The sequence below is a fragment of the Siniperca chuatsi genome, linkage group LG16 (genome assembly GCF_020085105.1).
Source record: "Siniperca chuatsi isolate FFG_IHB_CAS linkage group LG16, ASM2008510v1, whole genome shotgun sequence".
NCBI classification, from domain to species: domain Eukaryota; kingdom Metazoa; phylum Chordata; class Actinopteri; order Centrarchiformes; family Sinipercidae; genus Siniperca; species Siniperca chuatsi.
The window spans coordinates 9,209,505-9,231,092 of NC_058057.1; the positions used below are offsets into that span (position 1 = coordinate 9,209,505).

Sequence of the window (21,588 nt, forward strand, 5' to 3'; positions counted from 1 at the left end):
GGAAAGTATGCCTGGGTGGACACCTGGGCAGAAATGTAACTGAAAAGTCAAAGATTCAGACTATTTCAAGGGAATCTCATCACACTATAGCACTTAAAGTAGCTGTACTGCTAGCAAAATGACAAAAAACGGCGAAATTCAGTTCATAATGCAGCACCATATTACAGAATCCTGCTGTGACTCCATTTCATTTAACCTTTCATCTCAGTCACATTCACTGAACAGTGTGTGTGTGCGTGTGTCAGTACGTGTGCGTCTGTGTGCATATGGTGTGTAAGAGTAAATTGGGCGATTAGGTCCAGCATTAGTGACTGCGTGGAGAGGAGAATGTAACTATTCTAACTGCTAGTTGACCTTGGTGGTCAGCAGTTGAGGGGTCCCTGCCTGCGTGTCAGGCAGACGACTGTAATTACCACAAACTGAAGCATGACACGGCCCACCGTGATTCTTTAATGAAGGCTTTTATTGGCTGGAGCACTGAGCAGCGACAACATTCACACTCTCCCAGCATGTGTGCAAGTGTATGTATGAGAGGAAAGAATGGAGTGGGGATGTCTGCGACTTATAATGGGTGTATATCTTTGTGCATCTATGTGTGTGCATGTTATTGTCGTAGAGAAACATGAAGGTAGTTTCCGTGATGTTACACATAGGTTTCTAAGGGGAGGTTTTGCAGCCTGCAGGTTTGGGTTTACCGCTTTACCTTTCTGTTGGTTAGAACCAGAAAAATCCAAATTTGGGCTACCAGAAGAAATGTGGGTCGGAGCTGAGGTGGTGTGATAGCCTGAGAGAACTGTCAGTCAAGCAAACATGTCCCCAGTGAAACCCTTCTTAAGGCTTTAATGTCCTCTTAATGGATAGCTAAATTTGAAATTGTTGCCAAGATGGCCATTAGAAGAAATTTGATGAGTTTTTAACACGCTGAATTGTTGTGCAAGATACAAAAAATATCACATATTCATATTGAAAGAGAAAGAATGTTTTCTGAGAACGTGCATCTAGCAGCCATTACAGGAATTGCAGCGCAAGGCACTTCCGTATTGCCGGCTTGTGATTATCTATCTATCTATCTATCTATCTTATTTGCTATTCCAGTCTCTTTTCTTTATCTGCCCCCCCCCCAATTGCTTGTTTGGGAAGTTGATGAAATTTGTCTTTGGCCGTCATTAGGCAGCAGCCATCAGCTGCCACTCTATTAGCTGCCACGCTTCCTTTAACAGCATATGGCACAGCTGTGTAAGATATGACAAGATGCAAATGTGTTGCTGTAGTGGTGGTGGTGTAGGAGGTTGTGGGTGTGGTGGTAAATGACTCGGTAGCTCTCATCATCAATGAAGTCATGTGCAGGCCAAAATACAGATAAAAAAATAAAACACAATTTGATAAATTGAGAGAGATCATCAATCCCTTTCCCAATCTCACATCTTCATTTCATATTGATCCTCGTGTGTTGATGAGATTATACAGCTCCCAAGTCTATAGACCCTTCTTGGTCCCTGGGGGCATGTAAATACCCTCTTGTGTGTGTGTGTGTGTGTGTCACTGTGTATGTGTGTGTTTGTGCATGTGACCAAGCACGTCTGGCCCTTAAAGTCCCTCCACCTCTCTTCTTACCCCCTCTCCTCCTCCTTTTCCCTTCCCTCTCTCGCTCTCTTCTCCCTGTCCAAGCTGTTAAGCTGTCCAGCTCTCTGCTGCCAAACGGCCGTGTGAAGCCTAGCCAAACTAAACACGGGCAGGCAGCCCGCCACTCGCCCCACACACACACACACACACACACACACACACACACACACACACACACACACAGCCATACAAGCACAAAAACGCATCCACATACATGTCCACATTTATGCACATACACACGCTCATACACACACGTTAGTAGCAGGAGTCAGGTCATATCCCACCCCACACAAACAGTGAGAGACGGCTACACCAGAGCTCCACTAATAGCAGAGAAAAACAGACAGAATCAGTAAATGAGCCCCTCATTAACTTTTTCTGACCCCGTCTCCCCTGGGGAAAGCCAAACCAATCACACCGCCAAATCAGCTTCCTGTACTAGACACTGATCCAACATCAGCTTTTGCTCATCTGCTCTGCATGGTACAAATGTGTGTGTGACTTTGTGAGTGTACTGAGGTGTGCTGTGAGAGAGGCGGGAGACAGAAAAGGAAAGTGTACAGAAAATATTGCTGCGGATGTATCTGTGTCTGCATGTGTGTTTTACATTCCATGACAATGGGTGGCTTTGAGGCAGTCCGCCATCTTAAGGGTTTATTTCTTGATCACATAAGACTTTGGGTAACTTCTCTGTCTTTGTTTTCCCCCTCCGGGCTCCAAGCTTTGGGACCACCGTACCAACTTGACTCCACTTGCGGTAGCCGCTGATGATAAAGTAGATGCAGATGCCTTGCAAGCAAACACAAGACTGTGGAAATGCCTCTTCAGTGCTAGCCTGTGTTGAATTAGATGAATCCCAACCTAGGTACTTTTTATGACTCACAAGCAGGCTGACAGGGCCATGCCACAGTGACTGATAGATTCATTTGGCATTATTAAGTCATGGCATTTAAAGGGGCGATTTGTCAGTGACTGACGTACAGTTTGTGTGTGTGTGTGTGTGTGTGTGTGTGTGTGTGTGTGTGTGTGTGTGTGTGTGTGTGCAGCCACAACAGATCACTTTACTATACTTGTTATTACACCAGTGATGTAGAGCTTTATTTAATGTAGATGCTGTGTTAAGACTGGGGGGGTCTTTACTGTTTACACATTGTCTCCATCACCTCTCCTGTCTCCCCCTTTGTGTGTCTCTCTTTCTCTCTGATTGCCACATCTCACCCTCCCTCACTCTCTCTCTCCCATATTTCCTTTTTTCTGATGTTCCGGTGTTTTTTTTTTTTTCATTGCTGGCTCCCCTGTCTCCATATGGAAATGACAGCGTAGACGAGATGGATCTGTATATTAAAGCCTAGCTGACATTAGAATTAGCATAATGTGTCGTGGCCTTAGGGCAGTACCTGCCATCTGCATTAGCCTGTAGACACACACACACACACACACACACACACACACACACACACACACACACACACACACACACACACACACACACACAAAATTTTATACACACAGACAAAGCCCATGAAAGACTCTCATACATAGACACAAATAGAAAGTTAATATAACTGTGCATTTTAAGTACAATAAATTTTCTAAAACTCCACACATGTTTACACAGGTTATTAATAAACATGAAGGCATTGTAAAGTAATATGTTGGTGTAAATTGTTGAATAAAAAATGTGTTTTTATTTTTGCACATTTAATTTGTATTTGGTTTTTACAATATTGATGGTGATTTTCTTTCTCCTGGCCCACAGATAAAAATGAGCCATCCAGCTACATCTGCACTACCTGTAAGCAGACCTTCACCAGCGCCTGGTTTCTGCTTCAGCATGCCCAGCACACTCATGGCATCCGCATCTACCTGGACAACCACCCAGTCAACTGTTCCCTCACACCCCGCATGGCTCTTCCTCCACCCCCATGTGCTGATGCCCTGCCCCGCTCCCCTCTCCCCACTTTCCTCGGTGACACCAACAACCCTTTCCACCTCCTCCGCATGGCTGCGCCCCTGCTCAGGGAACACCCCCCTCCCCCGGGGTACATGGAAACCCGGCTGCCTGCAACACCACCCTTTATCAGCCCTCCACCACCCCCTAGACCCCCTCTAGAGAGGCTGGGCCCAGAGGAGATGGGGCTGCTGTCCCAGCACCCCAGTGCCTTTGAGAGGGTGATGCGGATGACTCCCATGGAGCCTCCTTCCATGGATTTCTCCAGACGTCTGAGGGAACTGGCGGGCAACACGACCAATAATGGGGGGCCCACACCTCCTCTCTCACCCAACCGTGTGCCACCCATGCACCGCCTGCTGAGTCCCACGCTTTTCCAGCCTGGAGCCAAGCCCCCTGCATTTCTCACCTATGCCCCGCAGCCACCCACTTCTCAGGGGGGACACGGTTCTTCCAGCCCTCCTGACACCCAGGGACAGAACCAGACCCCGGGGAAATCCAAATCCTGTGAGTTCTGTGGCAAGATTTTCAAGTTCCAGAGCAACCTGATTGTCCACAGACGCAGTCACACAGGAGAGAGGCCGTACAAGTGTCATCTATGTGATCATGCCTGCTCCCAGGCCAGCAAGCTTAAGAGGCACATGAAGACACATATGCACAACAAGTCTGGGTCCTTGAGTGGCTCCCCAGAACAGGGAAATAGAGGAGAGGGAGGAGAGGGTGAAGAAAAGAGTAGGGAGGGAGATTCAAGAGGGATGGGGATGGACAATGAAGAGGAAGAGGAGGAAGAGGAGGAAGAAGAAGAGGAGGAAGAGGAAGAGGAGGAAGAACTGAGGAATGGTCAGCCAGATTCCAACTTAAGTGAGGACTCCCAGGAGTTCAACCAGAACAGGGAGAATGGCCCTAGACAGTCTCCCGAGGAGAAACCCCTGAGCAGGGATAGAGTAAATGACAGTGGCGGGGTGGGCATCATGCACCCGTACAACCATCTGGACAATCACCTTAGACTTAATCCTAACAAGAGAAGCCTGGAGAGACAACCTAATGGAGATGGTGGAGAGAGGGGTGAAGCAGAAAGAGAAAGAGAGAATGAGAGGGAGCAGGACAGAGAGCGAGATGAGCAGGAGGACCACAGACCTGTGATGAACGGCAGGATCAGTGTATCTGAAGCAGACTCCTTCCCTGTGCTGTTCCAGCGTCGGCCCACCCCCATCACCAGCCCAAGCCCCTCCAACAACAAGAGGATCAAGATAGAGAAGGAACAGCTGGAGCTTCCCCCAACCATACCCCTTATCTCCCCAGAGAATGTGTACTCTCAGCTCCTGGCTGGCTACGCTGCTTCACGCCACTTCATCAGAGAACCCTTCTTGGGATTCACAGATTCCCGTCAGTCGCCATTCGGCACCTCGTCCGAGCACTCCTCCTCAGAGACGGGAAGCCTCCGCTTCTCCACCCCGCCTGGGGAGTTGATGGAAGGAGGGAGCGCCTCGGGCCGCAGTGGCAGCAGTACTCCTCACCTCCTGCGGGGACCTGGACCCGGCAGGCCCCCAAGCTCTAAGGAGAGGAGAAGTGACACCTGCGAATACTGTGGGAAGGTGTTCAAGAACTGCAGCAACCTGACAGTGCACCGACGCAGCCACACAGGGGAACGGCCCTACAAGTGCGACCTGTGCAGCTACGCCTGCGCCCAGAGCTCCAAGCTGACACGCCACATGAAGACCCACGGGCAATTTGGGAAGGAGGTATACCGCTGCGACATCTGCCACATGCCCTTCAGCGTCTACAGCACGCTGGAGAAACACATGAAGAAATGGCATGGAGAACATTTGATGGCCAGTGAGGTCAAACTGGAGCAGGCGGACAGAGGTTAAGCCAGCAACCATTAGTTATACAGCCTACAGTGTACGCAAGCAAACACTCACACACACATACACAAAAGCGCACACACACACACACACACACACACACACACACACACACACACACACACGCACACACAAAATCCATATAACCACTTCTTCAGCTATGGGGCTTGGCTGGATAATCTCTCTCTTAAATAAATTTGAGACTGATTGATGTTCATCTTTTTTTCTTGTCACAGAAACTGCCACCTGAGAATATAAACAAAGGGAAACTTTAATGAGAACTTGTCTGGAATGCCCAACTTGGTGTTTCTTGGCAAACTGTCTGAGGATTTTATCAGTTAGGAATCCATGGAGCCTTTCTACTGTGCAATAATTTCTGTATTTATTGGATTTTTGTAATGATATTTGGCATGTGCAGGTACATCTTTGTGGGATTTCATATGGAGTTAGTTTTGAAATGTGCTAAAACGTTTTTTTTTTCTAAAATGCGATAACTGGAAAGAAGTCACCCTTAATACAAATTTTCTTTTTTTTCCTTTAAGGAAGCTTATTATCATGTGAGAGTAAAAATTGTGTGAAGCAGTTAGCTTTTAAAAATAATTGTTTTCTATATTAACTGCAGCAGCGGACTACAATCCATTCCCTCACACAGGCCTAAAGCACTGAATGTCAGCCTGACAATAAAACATCATGCTGGATTTTAAAAATCCAACATTATCTTAGAGACCTGATAAGTTACTTTTAATTTGTTCAGGGAATTTGTCCCCTTAAACATTGGCATGTGAATAACTTCAAAATGCAGTTACTGTATTGCTGTCCTTGCTTCAGTCAGGACATAAATAAAGGTTGCACTTAATGGAGGTACCCTTAACTGATGCTCAGTACATTCCCAATGTAGAATTAGACCACCATATTTAATATGTTGAATAAGTTAAGACTACTTGTGATTAATGTGAGAAGGAGAACAGTCCTGTTTATTAGTTGTAAATATATTCTTTTTTGTATATGTTAAAGTAGCCCCGACTGTACGTGAAAAATGGCCTAGAACTAAACAATCAGAAGACCAGCTGCTTGCATCATCCACAGTATATGCTAAGTGTAACTACCATTCATTATTGCTTTATCAGACCCACTTGATTATCTCCCCCACCCTATGTGTGCTTACTCAAAGGCAATTTGTTAAACTAAAGCTACTTCAACAATTGTAACACTTTCTAAATCATTCTCCATCTCCCTCTCGTGCCTGGTGTGGAATCTCTCTCTGACCCAGGTTGACTTCCCGTGTCCCCTTAGGATCCACAAAATGGTTTCAAATGAAATTCATATCAATGTGTGTTAGAGTGTGTGTTCTTCTCTCTGCAGTGTGCTCTAAGCTTCTCTCCGACGGTGTCTTTTCACAGTTCACTAGCTCAGATTCATGCATTAGAGCGGCTTTTAAAAGGAAGCCTGTTCATTCGCCTCACGAAGTGATATGGGTTTAACTCCCAGTAACAGATTTTGAGACAGTGTGCATGTTCGTGACTTTTGGGGATTACAGTTTTTATTTTCTGCATCGTTCTTCCTGAAATGAATCAGGTAGGAAAAAAAAGGCTACATGAGTTATGATAATTTTGAGCACAACTGCAATGGGGGATGGCCAGGAGACCTTGAGTAGGGGCTATTCTTATAGTAAAAATGAAAGATTGGTACTGAGAAATGAAAGTGTGAGAAAGAAATGGAGGGAGAGAGAGCAAGGCCTTGACCAGGGAGAAGAGTCATTCAAATGAAATTGGAAGCATATGAAACGTGTGTTTTTTTTTGTACCCAAATGCACATCTATTGGCCACATCTTATAACGGACCATCAGAGTGAGACAGAGCGAGCGTGAGAGGGAGGGAGTCAGCAAAGCCACATGAAAGGAGATTGAGACTACATCTTTCATTTTATTACTGCAATTCTCAATCATCAAAATCATTTTCACTTGAAAGTTCAACCTGCTTTTTTGGCCCATTGTCAGGTTTTATCTGTGCCATTTTGTTTTGATAGCAAAAGGATTATACTGTATCTTAAATGCAAATTCCTCTTTTTGTGATTTTTAGAAAGGAATTGATGTTGAGGTCATAGCAGCTCTCCATAAGCTATTCAGTTACCGTGTAGTTCAATATATTTTAGTGAATTGACATGAAAAGTGAGATCGGTTGAAGAGCTGCTTTCAGTTTGCTTACACATGTTGATGCATGAGTGCAAAAATCAAGATCCTGTTGTAAATGCACAGTGTATTCATTCCAGGAAAACTCAGATCAGAGTTAGGCCAAAATGAGCCATACCACTATGAAATATATCACATTCAAATGATGAACAGTGGAACCCTGACAGAGATCAAAATCACACATGGACATTCAGTCTTACAATATGTTTACAGTGTTGAAGTATGCCATTAATGAAATACTCTGTGTAAGTGTTTAAAATGATAATAAAGTATTGTTTTCTCAAATGTTCTTTCAAATGTTTTTGAATGCCATAGCAGTTTTGTATGATTATCCTGGTGGAGGGATTTTATCTTCATGAATATGTTTCTGTATGATTACTTGTTCACTGTATGGGAAGACAATTTTAGAAATGTAATATTGCAGAATCATGCCAGATTATTATTTTTTTCTAACAAGAGTGGTGCCATTATTGACTTTTGGTCTCTTAAATCTTTTTCAAATTTTTTTATTTAACTTTTTTTTTTTTTTTTTTTTTTTGAATGAGTTTCCTGTTGTTGGTTTGGCAGAGCTATTCTTCATGGATGTTAAAACAAAATGATAAAAAAAAAGAATTAGAAGAATGAGATGATCCTAAAAGAACATTCGGGCAGGGGAATAAAATGCTTTGCGTGGGAATGCTTTTCCAAATCAATTTTATGAGACATTCATGAACATTATGTTTTTCCTCATGGTTGGTTGAAGGTCTTGTGATGGCACTTACAGTACAACTGTAATTTTAAATACATTTTCATATTTCACTTTTCACAACTTTCACTTACACTCTTTGTACAAAATAGTTTCCTTGGTCTTTTTGGGGGGAGTGCATCATTGTGAAAAAAAGTGATTTCAGAACAGTACACATCTACTGTTTTGAGCATATATGTATTTTTGTAATGTGTTGAAAAATCAATACAAGAAAGCCAACACTTCAATAAATGTTGCAATTGCTCTATGATTGAAGCAACTTTTCATTCTGATTATTTCATCTTCCTTTTCTTCTACCACCAAGATTAATAACACATATTGGAACAGCTATAGGTACATAATAATTTTAGTGTACAGCTAAAAATATCCTAATTCAAAACTCTATTGTTGATATACCACCATTCTAGCCCATTCTGTGTAAATTACCCCATCTGTTAAGACAGAAAAAAAAATGTTTTATCAATTTCTGTAAGGGATTGAGCAAAAATAACAACGTTACTTTAGCCGGCAGGAATTGAGAACTGAGAGGAAACATCTTTACATCCCACACAAGTGAATCATGCATTTATACGCCATTAACAATGTTACATACAAACCATCAGAAATGGCTGCTAATAATTTAGTATGACTTCTAATCTGATGTTGGCTTTAGGGTGTGGAACCTTGTTTTACAGCCAACTGTCAGCCAAGAGTGGCTGATCCACGCAGGGTGTATAAAAATAAAATAAATATAAAAATAAAGATATGCCATTTATAAAAACTATACAAAACATACACAAACCAAACAGAAACTAATATATTTTCCCTATTATTCATTTTGTATATTGTGGAATTTAGAGTGTAAGAGCAGAGATTGTGAAAAGATATACAACTTTAACATATTACATATGCTGTATATACTGAGTCTATGAAGCAGGATTATGAACAAGAAGTCTTCCAGAATTTGACCATTGATAATGGCTATCAATTATACTGTTAAATGTTAAAACAAGGACTCACCTCCTACAATCATGTTAGAGCATCTCTGCAATGGAAATTAGCGGAATGTATGGCGGAGAGGACCACAAGAAAGGTGGACTCATTCACAACAATAGAAAACCAGGGTTTATCCTGCATCCTTGCTTTGGTCTGAAAGAGTTCTAACACTGTTCACGATAATTTTAAACTCCCGCATTCACACTGATGCTGTCTTGTGTTAAGTTGTAGTGGTTTTCTGAGCTACAGTAGGTGCATCTTCAAAGCATTGCGCTTGTTGTTGCTCAACACATTATTAAATTAATATTTTTTTGATGTTGTCCAATTTCAAATCAGAACACAGTTTCTTTTTCAACCAATGTTGGAAATAAATTCCCTCTAAACTATGTTCAAAATATTACACCTTTATGCTTTTTTCTAACACTCAAATGGAAGCCAGATAACATGAGTCTGGTGTAATAAAACATATAATTAATGCTGCCCTCAGTATTTGTCAGTCATTAGAGGGAATGAAAACTGCAGTGGATGTTGGATAGCTCTAGTGTGATGTCTAAAGGTCTCTGAGTTGATGTTTTTATGGTTGAAATTCAATAAATACCTATCATGCTGTCAGTGAGGAATCTTACTAGCTTGCAGCTATTTGGCCAAACGTTCTTTGGGCAAGACAAGACACAGATAGACAGTAGATACTGAATCTTACTAAAAAATTATATTTCACATTGTGCTACTTTACCAGTACATTGATTTGCAAAAGCACCTTCCAAAATTGAACTTCAGAGATGACTGCTAATACAAGTCTCTTGTCCTTAGAAAACAATACAAATGAGAATGTGACTCATATGTTTTATTTCTGAAGGTAGCTGTTGACAGTCTCATGCTTCAAAAATGAGTCCTGGCAAGAGTAAGGGGACCCATCAGGTATTTCTTGATATCAGGCCAACAGCAGTCAAGCCTGTCCTCGCTTGAGCCTCCAGGCCATTGGATAACATAACAGAAATAGTGCATGTGTGTGTGCGCTAGCTCAAAGAGAAAGCACGAGAAGAGAGAGAAGAGACACGACTATAGAGTGGAGATAGAGGAGTGAAGAAAGGAAAGAAGGCTTGCACAGGGCGGGTTTGTGTGAGAAAGTCAAATCAGGAGGAATTCTTGATGCTTGCCAGCTCTTACCACACACAACGACCCATGAAGTGTCTCAGTGTCTCAACATTATGCATGAGTCAATGTAAAAATTTAATTAGTACGTCAAAATATTCTGAAAATAATCACACAAGCAGCTACAAATTGCTCACACAGATGATGTTTGGAAGATCAGGTGTTTGCAGGGGGTATCTTATTGTGACTTTCCCAACTGTGTGTGTGTGTATGTGTTTGTGCCTGAAGGCTGACATCTGGGTGCCATGTTGATGATTCTGGTCTTCTGGTCAGCAGAAATGTGCATGTTGAGAAGATGTCACATTCCCACAGCTCTTATCCTAGCAATAGCCTAACTACTGACACAACAATTGGAATAGCATGACTTTCTGCAAATGGTTAGTGGCTGCAGATGTTTTTAATGATTCAAAAAAGGTAAAAATAAAACTGATTAAAGCTCATAATGCCAAATGATCTTCTTAGTTTATGTCTCACTTTTCATATGTCTATTTAAAACACATAAAGGATGCAATTTGATGGCATGACACATATTTTTCTTATCATATTCACATGCTGGAGAACAAAGTTGTGCATTTGTCTTACAAAATTGCAAATCATATTACAACCTCAAGCATCTTATTATACAACTTATTTTGGCAGAACCTTATTCCCATACTGAACTGTCTATTTTTTTAAAGGGCTACTCTCCATATAATCAGAAGCCACACAAATGTGTGCTCACAGACCCATTCCGGCCACTTCTCTGCCACGAGCCCATCTTGTGCAGTTCACATGTGACATGAGGTTAAAAAGCTCTCTTTAAAGCTTGTTTAGGAGAAGGCCCCCTCCTGTGTGCCCAGCTCCGTGGGAGAAAAGTGGCCTCCAGCGCCAGTGGTGAGGAGGTGCCGTATCCTCTTCACCAGAAAGCACTGGGCAGAGGCCCTATAGTCACAGACAGAGAGTCGCGGAGCGGGAGATGGGAAATCATGGTTTGGAGTAAAACCACGTCCTCGGGGAACAGGGTGTCAGCAGGGATTGCGGTTCACGTCCTGGGCCACACAGAACCACAAGACCGCCGCAGAGACCCCACTTTCCACTGGATCACAGGGCTCAGGCCCCACTGGCCTCTCTTTAGATATCCAGTTACTAATCTACTGGCCCTGACCAGTTTCCAGTCAAATGACGCTGCCCGCCCAGAAAGCAGACTGGGCTTCGCCCTGCGACACAGCGACCAGAGTAAATCCTGCCCAGCTGGCTGCTCTTGGGAAAAGGGTGAAAAAGGAGGGAGGAATGGATGGAGGGAGAGCAATTTAGAAGGGTGGTCAGGAGACAGAGAGCAGTGTGGTCGAGCGTGGTCACTCAACAGCTGTGGCTTGGGAAGATTCTCTCTTCAGGGAGAATCTGACCCAAAGGAACAAAGGCTTTGTGGTCATGTCGAGCGTGTAACTAAAGGACAGGAAATGCAGACTTTTTCAGAGGGAGGAAAAACACTAAAGCCACTCAGTGGGAGGTTTTGGTCATTTATGGCGCAACCATGTCGTCAAGCATCAAAACGGCACTCATCTCAAAACAGAAATGACAACTTACGGTTTCTATAATTGCCTCCCTTATATTCAGACAATTCCTTAACTGCAGGAAAACTAGAATCCATTGTTTGACAATGAAACATTATAGTTTCCTTTATTTTTTAAAACTCTTTTGCATTGCAAACGATAGTATGGAAGAGTGAACGGACATGACTGTGAAAACACCTGATGTGATCTACTTTAACACTGATTTGCCTTCAACTTATCCTTTTTTTATCACTAAAACAACTCAGTGGGTCGTGACTGCACAAGCCCTCCTAAACACTGGCCGTCATCCCGCCATGTCAAGCAAAACATTTATTTATCTTTGTGCTCCAGCCACACCCTCACTGTCTGCATATTTAAGTCTGCTCCTTCTCTTTTCTTTCAGTCTCATCATCACTTGCTCTGACTGTCATAACCTCACTTGTATCTATTTTCATTTCTCAGTTCTTTGTTCACTGTTTCCTCTCCTTCCTGCTTCAACTAGATTGATTCCTTCCAGATTCTCCTCATAGCTTCTTCTCCTTCCCTCTCCTCTTCACCTTCCCTCTCTTTTATTTTAGATACATTTTTTTTTCTCTTTCATACCCTGTGTCCAACTGTCAGTGTAGTTCCATTGGTGTCGGACCTCCCAGGTAGGCTCAGACACAGGTAGATAGCTACCGCGGTGGTGGAAGCTTCTCTGCTGTCGGCTTCCTGACGCCCGACCTGCCCCCCACACACACTCACACACATGCACACCTTGCCTCAGGGGGGTCAGTGTCATTGTTGGCATTGGGCACATGCTTGTCGTGGTGCAATATTAAATCTTCTCATTTGATTTGGGCTGTAATTATGTCGTAAAAACAAACTGGCTGTGAAGCCGTGGCCCGCCAGTGTGATCTACTTTCATCAAGTGCAGACTGGCTTAATTATAGAGTGTGCCATACACCCATCTTTCACTGGGCAGCTTTTCCTGCTGCTTCTTTAAGCCATCACATTCTTTTATTGTGCGTTAATCACAAGGCAATTGGGCCGTTTGCAATGGCTGGGGGTAAATTTTAACACTGGTCTGTACACATCCTGCGTATTCTGGAAAAAAAAAGCAGTTGTACATGGTAATGGAATCTGATGCCTCCTCTATTTCTGCGGTGTACTTAATGATATGGTTTTCATACCACAAAGGTATTCAAATGTGAGGAATCTCTGCTGAAAATAAAGGATTTGCTGTTCTTTGTGCACTTCAAATTGAGTGTGTGAGGTTAGACAGATAAGTAAGTAAATTTGACAATAAATGACCAAATCTCATCAAAAGAAATCACACTGATGTGAACGACTGTAAATAAAACTTAGATCTTTCCCCATGGGATTTTATTTCTGTTTCATTATCTTAAGAGGGAGCCATAAAACACTTGAAGGAATAACACTCGAGTATGAAGATCTATGAATTTTATGAGCAAATTATTTCCTCACATAGCCACGGCTTTTTATCTGGGTTTTACAGCCAGACATCTGAAATACATGTTTGTTTAGGCCTATATTTGCCACATGGCTAAGTCAAACCAGATTCCACCTTCACATCAACTTGCACAGCAGGATGCCAGATGCCAAACTGCAACATATGGCAATATGTATATTCATTTTTTACTGTGCTTCATGCAATATGTTTTGGAGCACTGCTTCAAATCACTCAAACAATTCAATTATTTGCCCTGTGTATTATATGTAATATCTCAAAGCTCATCTTCTGTTTATATGATTTCAGCAAAATTGTGTATGTTTATACTGAAGACAGTTAACAATAAGGACTTATAGTTGATCATTTAAATAATAAAAACCTTCACTCAGGAAAGTCACTAAAGAAACAATAATTTCTGATAAAATCTGGAAACAGCCATTTCATCAGAATAAAAACTAGTTACTAGTTAATTACAATTATAATCTTGATGTCAATGCTCAGTGGCAACCAGTAAGAGTACACAGCAACGGTTTATGTCAGAGATGAGTGTGTGAGGGAGGGATAAAGGATGGAGCTGTCTGGGGACTGACCCCTTTATGTCTTAATAGTTGAGCTGAAAAAGAGGGGAGACTATGAAAGCTGAAGGGTCACTGAGGGAGAACGCCCTCGGTTTTGTCCCTCTCCACCAGTCTTTTATGATGGGTTCATCTGTGTTGTGACAGGTGTGTGAAGTGAACACCTTACCAGAGGTAATTGCCATTTCTCTCCTGTGGGTCATTGTTTGTCCCTATGCCTGAAAAGACCATTAGAAAAAGACAATTTTTGGTTGTTACAGTGGTAGAGTTAGAGATGAAGACCATATAATTCTATTGTTCTCTCAGACATGAATTGAATGAAAATCACAATTATAAAAATATTCTAACAAACCTGAGTGGATCCATTAACAGTGGTGTGCTATACATGGACAGTAAACACCCTGCTGATGCTGTTCTTTAGCTGGGACAGACTGCTGTGGCTTCACAACAGCAACAATTATACCACTGAGGAGAGTCATAAAGGTGATTAACAGCTGCTTCTAATTAAAGATCAATTGAGAGTCTTTGAGGTGATTTGCCACCCCTCAAAATGGGCAGTTTTGAGGACCCCATGTTTCCAACTATAGTAGCCAATTGTTTCATGGAGTTCTTACATAAACACCCTGCCATAGATTTTAGACACTATCCTGTCATGACTCATGCTGAAGCCTTTGCAGCTGCCTGTATCAAAATAGTGGTTACACTGTCAGTTTGACCAATATTCACTTTAGCATCAAGTATTGTATTTAATATTTTGTAAGTTGCCATCAGCTTGTGGGTGCCTCTTTGCCAACTACCTTGTACAAACACCAAACCAGATAGCATTTAAAGTGATCTTTATTGACATCAGAACACAAGGTCTGCAGGGATTCATTTAGTAGCCAACATGAATGATAGGAAACATTAAGAGCAAGTTCATCTCAGGCTGTGACAAAATTCTGGTTGCTTTCAAGCAGAAGACAGTATCTTGCTCAGGCTGCATCCACCTGCCCTGATGTTTATACTGACGTGGCTGCATGTAACCTTATAGACCAACTCCTTCGTATGGCTGGTTTTGTCCATTTCCTTCACCATAGCTAATTCTGCCAATACTGTGCAGGGTAGCTGGGCTGCTTGACGCTCTGAGGGACTTGAGAGTCAGCAGGGAGGGTCAAGACCTGCTGAGTACTGGGGTAGGCAGGATAGTAGTCTCTTTTGTAGTGAGTGTCTTGCCAGTGGTCCCGCCCCTGCTCAAAGCTACTGCTGAAGTGAGAAACTGTGCCTGGAGGATATTGACCAGTCAGGAACATGTAGTCATAAGGATATTCAACCCAAATTGCGCCGAGGCCTGACGGCTGAAGTTGGCTTGTGGAGGCATATCCAGCAGCCACTTGGACACCAGGAGGTGGTGGCTGGAAGCCTAGCTCTTCCGTCTCAGACTCGTAGTTGCCATGCTCATAGTTCTTTTCCAGATGGGACATTTCACCTGCCTGGTACTCTGGACGAAACAGGCCAAGTGGACTCACATTGCTATAGTCAGGTGGTTGAGGGGCAGAATTACTGGGGGCAAACTGGCCAGTACTAGGTCTTGCGGGAGGGCCCTCACCAGAAAGGCTGGGAGGTGCAACTGCCCAGGCGATGTCTAGGGAGCAGAAGTTACAGGGATTTTAAGCATCAAGATATTACAATTTCAGAGCCAAGGGCTCTTCACCAAAAGTATTAGTATAAAGTGGCCATTGCACTACCCACGGGAGTGCACATTACAAGGCCCTCAAAACTCAAGCAAATCTGGTTTTTAATAATTACAGTCACATTAGCACTAGTTACCTTGTGTAGAGGAGGGCCGAGAGAACTTCGGCCTGCAGAAGAGCTGCTAACGTATCCTGACTGTACAGGTGCGGCAAAAGAGTTAGAGCTGTAAGAAGCTGCTGCTTCTCTCTGAACACTGGGTTGAGGGTAACTAGGTTCTGTACGTGGAGCTGCAACAATTTTAGAGTCAGAACCAGAAACTGCAGGGGCAAATCCACCAGAAGGCGGCACGCCTTTCCAGTTATGGCCAGCAGAAGCAGAGTTTGCACCATAACTGGAGGAGCTAGGATCAAAGCCTAGATATTAAGACAGATATTAGGACAAGTTTTTAAAATCATCATTAAACAACTTAAATGTTAACAGTGATACTTTACCTTGCTTTACTGGGTAGCTGTAATTCACACCCACCAGCATAACAAGGAGCAAGGCCCTATTGAAGAACACACAAAGCATAACTATGGCTACTTAACAGAAATTAGTCACAACATTACAAACAAATTGTTGCTTACCCTGACATAACACAAACAGCCATCATGTTGAACGAGCAGCTCTACAATCACAATGACCCTGTGAAAGGTTTATAAATGTTGCAAGTGACCTGCCCAGACCAATCAGAACGTAATGAATTAACGATACACAGCTGCTAGCAAATGAATCCTGATTAAGGTGGCTCCACCATGCTGAAACTTCAACAGCGAGTGTATCAAAGTTGGTCCAGTTGTCTCATTTTTTGCACATTGCTATCATAGGTGCGTTACATTACACAGTTTTGTACTTAGTACAGCATTTTATTTTCAGCATAACTAAGTTCTCCTTCTTCTTCTTTTCCTTTCGGCTGTTCCCTTTCAGGGGTTGCCACAGCGAATCATGTGCCTCCATCTAACCCTGTCCTCTGCACCCTCTTCACTCACACCAATTAACTTCATGTCCTCTCTCACTACATCCATAAATCTCCTCTTTGGTCTTCCTCTAGACCTCCTGCCTGGCAGCTCCAACCTCAGCATCCCTCAACCAATATATTCACAGTCTCTCCTCTGAACATGTCCAAACCACCTCAATCTGGCCTCTCTGACTTTATCTCCGAAACATCTAACATGAGCTGTCCCTCTGATGTACTCATTCCTGATCCTGTCCATCCTCGTCACTCCCAAAGAGAACCAGAACATCTTAAGCTCTGCTACCTCCAGCTCTGCCTCTTGTCTGTTCTTCAGTGTCACTGTCTCTAAGCTGTACAACATCGCTGGTCTCACCACCGTCTTGAACACCTTTCCTTTCATTCTTGCTGATACTCTTTTATCACACAACACACCTGACACTTTTCTCCACCCGTTCCAACCTGCTTGCACTCGCTTCTTCACCTCTTTTCCACAGTCTCCATTGCTCTGAACCGTTGACCCTAAGTACTTAAAGTCCTGCACCTCTGCTCCCTGTAACCTCACCGTTCCACCTGGGTCCCTCTCATTGACACACATGTATTCTGTCTTACTGCGGCTAAGCCTCATTCCTCTGTTTTCCAGAGCAGACCTCCATCTCTCTAGATTTTCCTCCACCTGCACCCTGCTCTCACTACAAATCGCAATGTCATCCGCAAACATCATAGTCCATGGAGATTCCTGTCTAACCTCATCTGTCAGCCTGTCCATCACCAGAGCAAACAAGAAGGGGCTCAGAGCCGATCCTTGATGCAGACCCACCTCCACCTTGAACTCCTCTGTCACACCTACAGCACACCTCACCACAGTCTTACAGCTCTCATACATGTCCTGCACCACTCTAACATACTTCTCTGCCACTCCAGACTTCCTCATACAATACCACAGCTCCTCTTTCAGCACCCTGTCATACGCTTTCTCTAAACCTACGAAGACACAATGCAACTCCCTATGACCTTCTCTGTACTTCTTTATCAGCATCCTCAAAGCAAATACTGCATCTGTTGTACTCTTTCTAGGCATGAAACCATATTGCTGCTCACAAATGCTCACCTCTGCCCTTAGCCTAGCTTCCACTACTCTTTCCCACAACTTCATTGTATGGCTCATCAGCTTTATTCCTCTGTAGTTGCCACAGCTCTGCACATCTCCCTTGTTCTTAAAAATTGGCACCAGTACACTTCTCCTCCATTCCTCGGGCATCCTCTCACTCTCCAAGGTCTTGTTAAACAAACTAGTCAGAAACTCTACTGCCACATCTCCTAGACACTTCCATACCTCCACAGGTATGTCATCAGGACCAACTGCCTTTCCACTCTTCATCCTCTTCAACGTCCTCCTCACTTCACTCTTGCTAATCTTTGCTACTTCCTGCTCCACACCAGTCACCTCTTCTACTCTTCGTTCCCTTTCATTTTCCTCATTCATCAACTCTTCAAAGTACTCCTTCCATCTTCCCATCACACTCCTGGCACCTGTCAATACATTTCCGTCCTTATCTTTAATCACCCTAACCTGCTACACATCCTTCCCATCTCTATCTCTTTGTCTGGCCAACCTGTACAAATCCACCTCTCCCTCTTTAGTGTCCAACCTAGCATACAAGTCCTCATATGCTCTTTGTTTGGCCTTTGCCACCTCTACCTTCACCTTACGCTGCATCTCCCTGTGCTCCTGTTTACTCTCTTCAGTCCTCTCAGTGTCCCACTTCTTCTTAGCTAACCTCTTTCTCTGTATACACTCCTGAACTTCCTCGTTCCACCACCAAGTCTCCTTGTCCACTTTCCTCTTTCCAGATGACACACCGAGTACCCTCCTACCTGTCTCCCTGATCACATTAGCTGTAGTGGTCCAGTCATCTGGGAGCACTTCCTGACCACCCAGAGTCTGTCTCAGCTCCACCCTGAAAACTACACGACATGCTTCCTTTTTCAACTTCCACCACTTCGTCCTCTGCTCTGCCTTTGTCCTCTTCATCTTCCTCACCACCAGAGTCATTTTACACACTACCATCCTGTGTTGTCTGGCTACACTCTCCCCTACCACTACTTTACAGTCACTGGTCTCTTTCAGATGACAACGTCTACACAAGATGTAGTCCACCTGAGTGCTTCTACCTCCACTCTTATATGTCACCCTATGTTCCTGCCTCTTCTGGAAGAAAGTGTTCACTACAGCTATTTCCATCCTCTTTGCAAAGTCTACCACCATCTGTCCTTCTGCGCTCCTGTCCTGAAGACCAAACCTGCCCATCACATTCTCATCACCTCTGTTCCCTTCACCTACATGCCCATTGAAATCTTCACCAATCACCACTCTCTCACCTCTGGGGATGCTCTGCATCACTTCATCTAACTCACTCCAGAATTTTTCCTTCTCTTCTAACTCACATCCTACCTGTGGGGCATAACCACTCACAACATTGAACATCACCCCTTCAATTTCCAGCTTCAGACTCATCAACCGGTCTGATACTCTTTTCACCTCTAGAACATTCCTCACAAACTCCTCTTTCAGGATAACTCCTACTCCGTTTCTCTTCCTATCTGACCCGTGGTAGAACAACTTGAACCCTGCTCCTAAGCTTCTAGCCTTGCTACTTTTCCACCTGGTCTCCTGGACACACAGTATGTCCACCTTCCTTCTCTGCATCATGTCAATCAACTCTCTAGCCTTCCCTGTCATAGTCCCAACATTCAAAGTCCCTACTGACAGTCCTACATTCTTAGCTTTCCTCTTCTCTCTCTGCCTACGAACACACCTTCCTCCTCTCCTTCTTCGTCTTTGACCAACGGTAGTCCAATTTCCACCGGTACCCTGTAGGTCAACAGCACTGGTGGCGGTTGTTGTTAACCCGGGCCCCGACCAATCCGGTATGGAAGTCATTGTCACGATTTGCATTTTTAATTTGGCATGTGTTTTACGTTGGATGCCCTTCCTGACACAACCCTCTGCATTTATCCAGACTTGGGACTGGCACAAGAAGACACTGGCTTGTGCCCCCTTGCGGTTGCATTATAACTAAGTTCTCCTTAGTTTATGTTTTTGTTTCTGTGTATTCCTTGTTATTCTGGTGATTTTTGTTTCTCTTTTCCACAAAGCAATCTCATTTCACATGCCTAAGATCTTTTTAGTACATCTTTAATTTAATTGTTTAGCAGTTCTTCAAGTTTTAATCTGTTAAATAGAAAAATGAAATGACACCAAATTTTTGACAGGTTAAATCACAAGGAAAGATGTAATGTGCTGGCACAGCTGAGAAGCTTCCTATTGACTCACCTAGAAGAGGGACATTGGGATTTGTTTATGAATGCCTCTTTAATAATAATAAAAAATAATAATAAAACTTTATTTATAGAGCACTTATCAAAACAAAGTACAAAGTGCTTCACAACAAGATAAATAAAATACCACAGTGAATGACGAGATATAAAGAAATAAAATACATAAAATACACAAAAGCAATAAAATAAACAGTCAAATAAACAGCCAATTGAGGTAAAATCAGGATATGCTTTCAGATAAAAATGTGTTTTGAGACGAGACTTAAACGAAGACACTGACTCACACAACCTAATTTCTTCGGGCAAGTTCTTCCAGAGCCTCGGTCCCCCTTAGTTTTCATCCTGGACTCAGGAACAGACAGGAGACCCCTCCCCGAAGATCTCAAACTACGTGAAGGTTCATAAGGGATTACAAGGTCTAAAATATAGTCTGGGGCCAGGCCATGAAGAGCCTTAAAAGTAATCAACAAGATCTTAAAATCAATCCTAAAACCAACAGATAGCCAATGTGAAGAGGCTAAAACAGGTGTTATGTGGTCGTACTTCTTGGTCCTGGTTAACAGCCTAGCAGCTGAGTTTTGTACAGTCTGTCAAAGTTTTTTGATTAAGATAAGTGAACAGGCTGTTACAATAATCAAGGTGTTAGGAGATAAAAGCATGTACAACAGTTTCTGCATCACTAAGATTTAAAAAGTATGGTAAACAGGCAGACATCCCTTAATAGCACCCACCTCTCGACCCATCAAACTGATCAGAAGATGGATAAGTGGCATATGTCTAATACTGGAGCTGAGGTAGATGAGTCAAAAACCTTAAGTGCAATGCTCCCACATCTTGATTCAATAATCAGACACCATTATAGATCAGCAATGCATCATGGGATCAGAGAACCTTGTCAGAACCAAGTTGTAGAATTGAGATCACAACCATTATTCAAAACACCTATTGGAATTTTATGTAGTTTACATGTTTAAGGTTTTGAGTTAGTTAAACTCAAGACCTCATGCTGGAGATATTGATTTGTCATAGCAGCCTAAGCACAGGTATCATTCCTTTTTTGCACCAGAATGTACACTACCAGAGTAATGGAGCTGGCACACCTGATGGAATGTAGCCATGTATTACAATATACTTTAAGTCAGTGTATCTGCTATTTTGAATTGATTAGGTGGCACTGCAACAGGTACTTTTGTTTCATGCTTAGGTAGGGTGTAACATTTGCAACAATCCAGGGTCAGTTCTTGACACTAGGCAGTTACAATGCAGTGCACAAACCAACTTTGGAGGCAGGACTTTTAGTTTCTGTACACTAAAGAGCACCCCATTTCAGTCACCTGCAAATGTTCAAGCACAACTTGATGACTCATGCTGAAGCCTTTGCAGCTGCCTGTATCAAAATAGTGGTTACACTGTCAGTTTGACCAATATTCACTTTAGCATCAAGTATTGTATTTAATATTTTGTAAGTTGCCATCAGCTTGTGGGTGCCTCTTTGCCAACTACCTTGTACAAACACCAAACCAGA

General features: G+C 43.1%; 1 protein-coding gene across 3 annotated transcripts in view; it reads left to right on the top strand.

The window, feature by feature from the left end:
* bcl11bb (BAF chromatin remodeling complex subunit BCL11B b) overlaps window positions 1-8,627 on the top strand; it is a 32,649-nt gene extending 24,022 nt beyond the window's left edge. For all 3 annotated transcript variants that reach the window (XM_044169583.1, XM_044169582.1, XM_044169584.1), the window contains one exon: window positions 3,383-8,627. In XM_044169583.1, coding sequence (XP_044025518.1) covers window positions 3,383-5,445 — 2,063 coding nt within the window. In that variant the 3' untranslated portion in view covers window positions 5,446-8,627. The remainder of the gene's footprint in view (window positions 1-3,382) is intronic.
* Window positions 8,628-21,588: the final 12,961 nt, after the last annotated feature.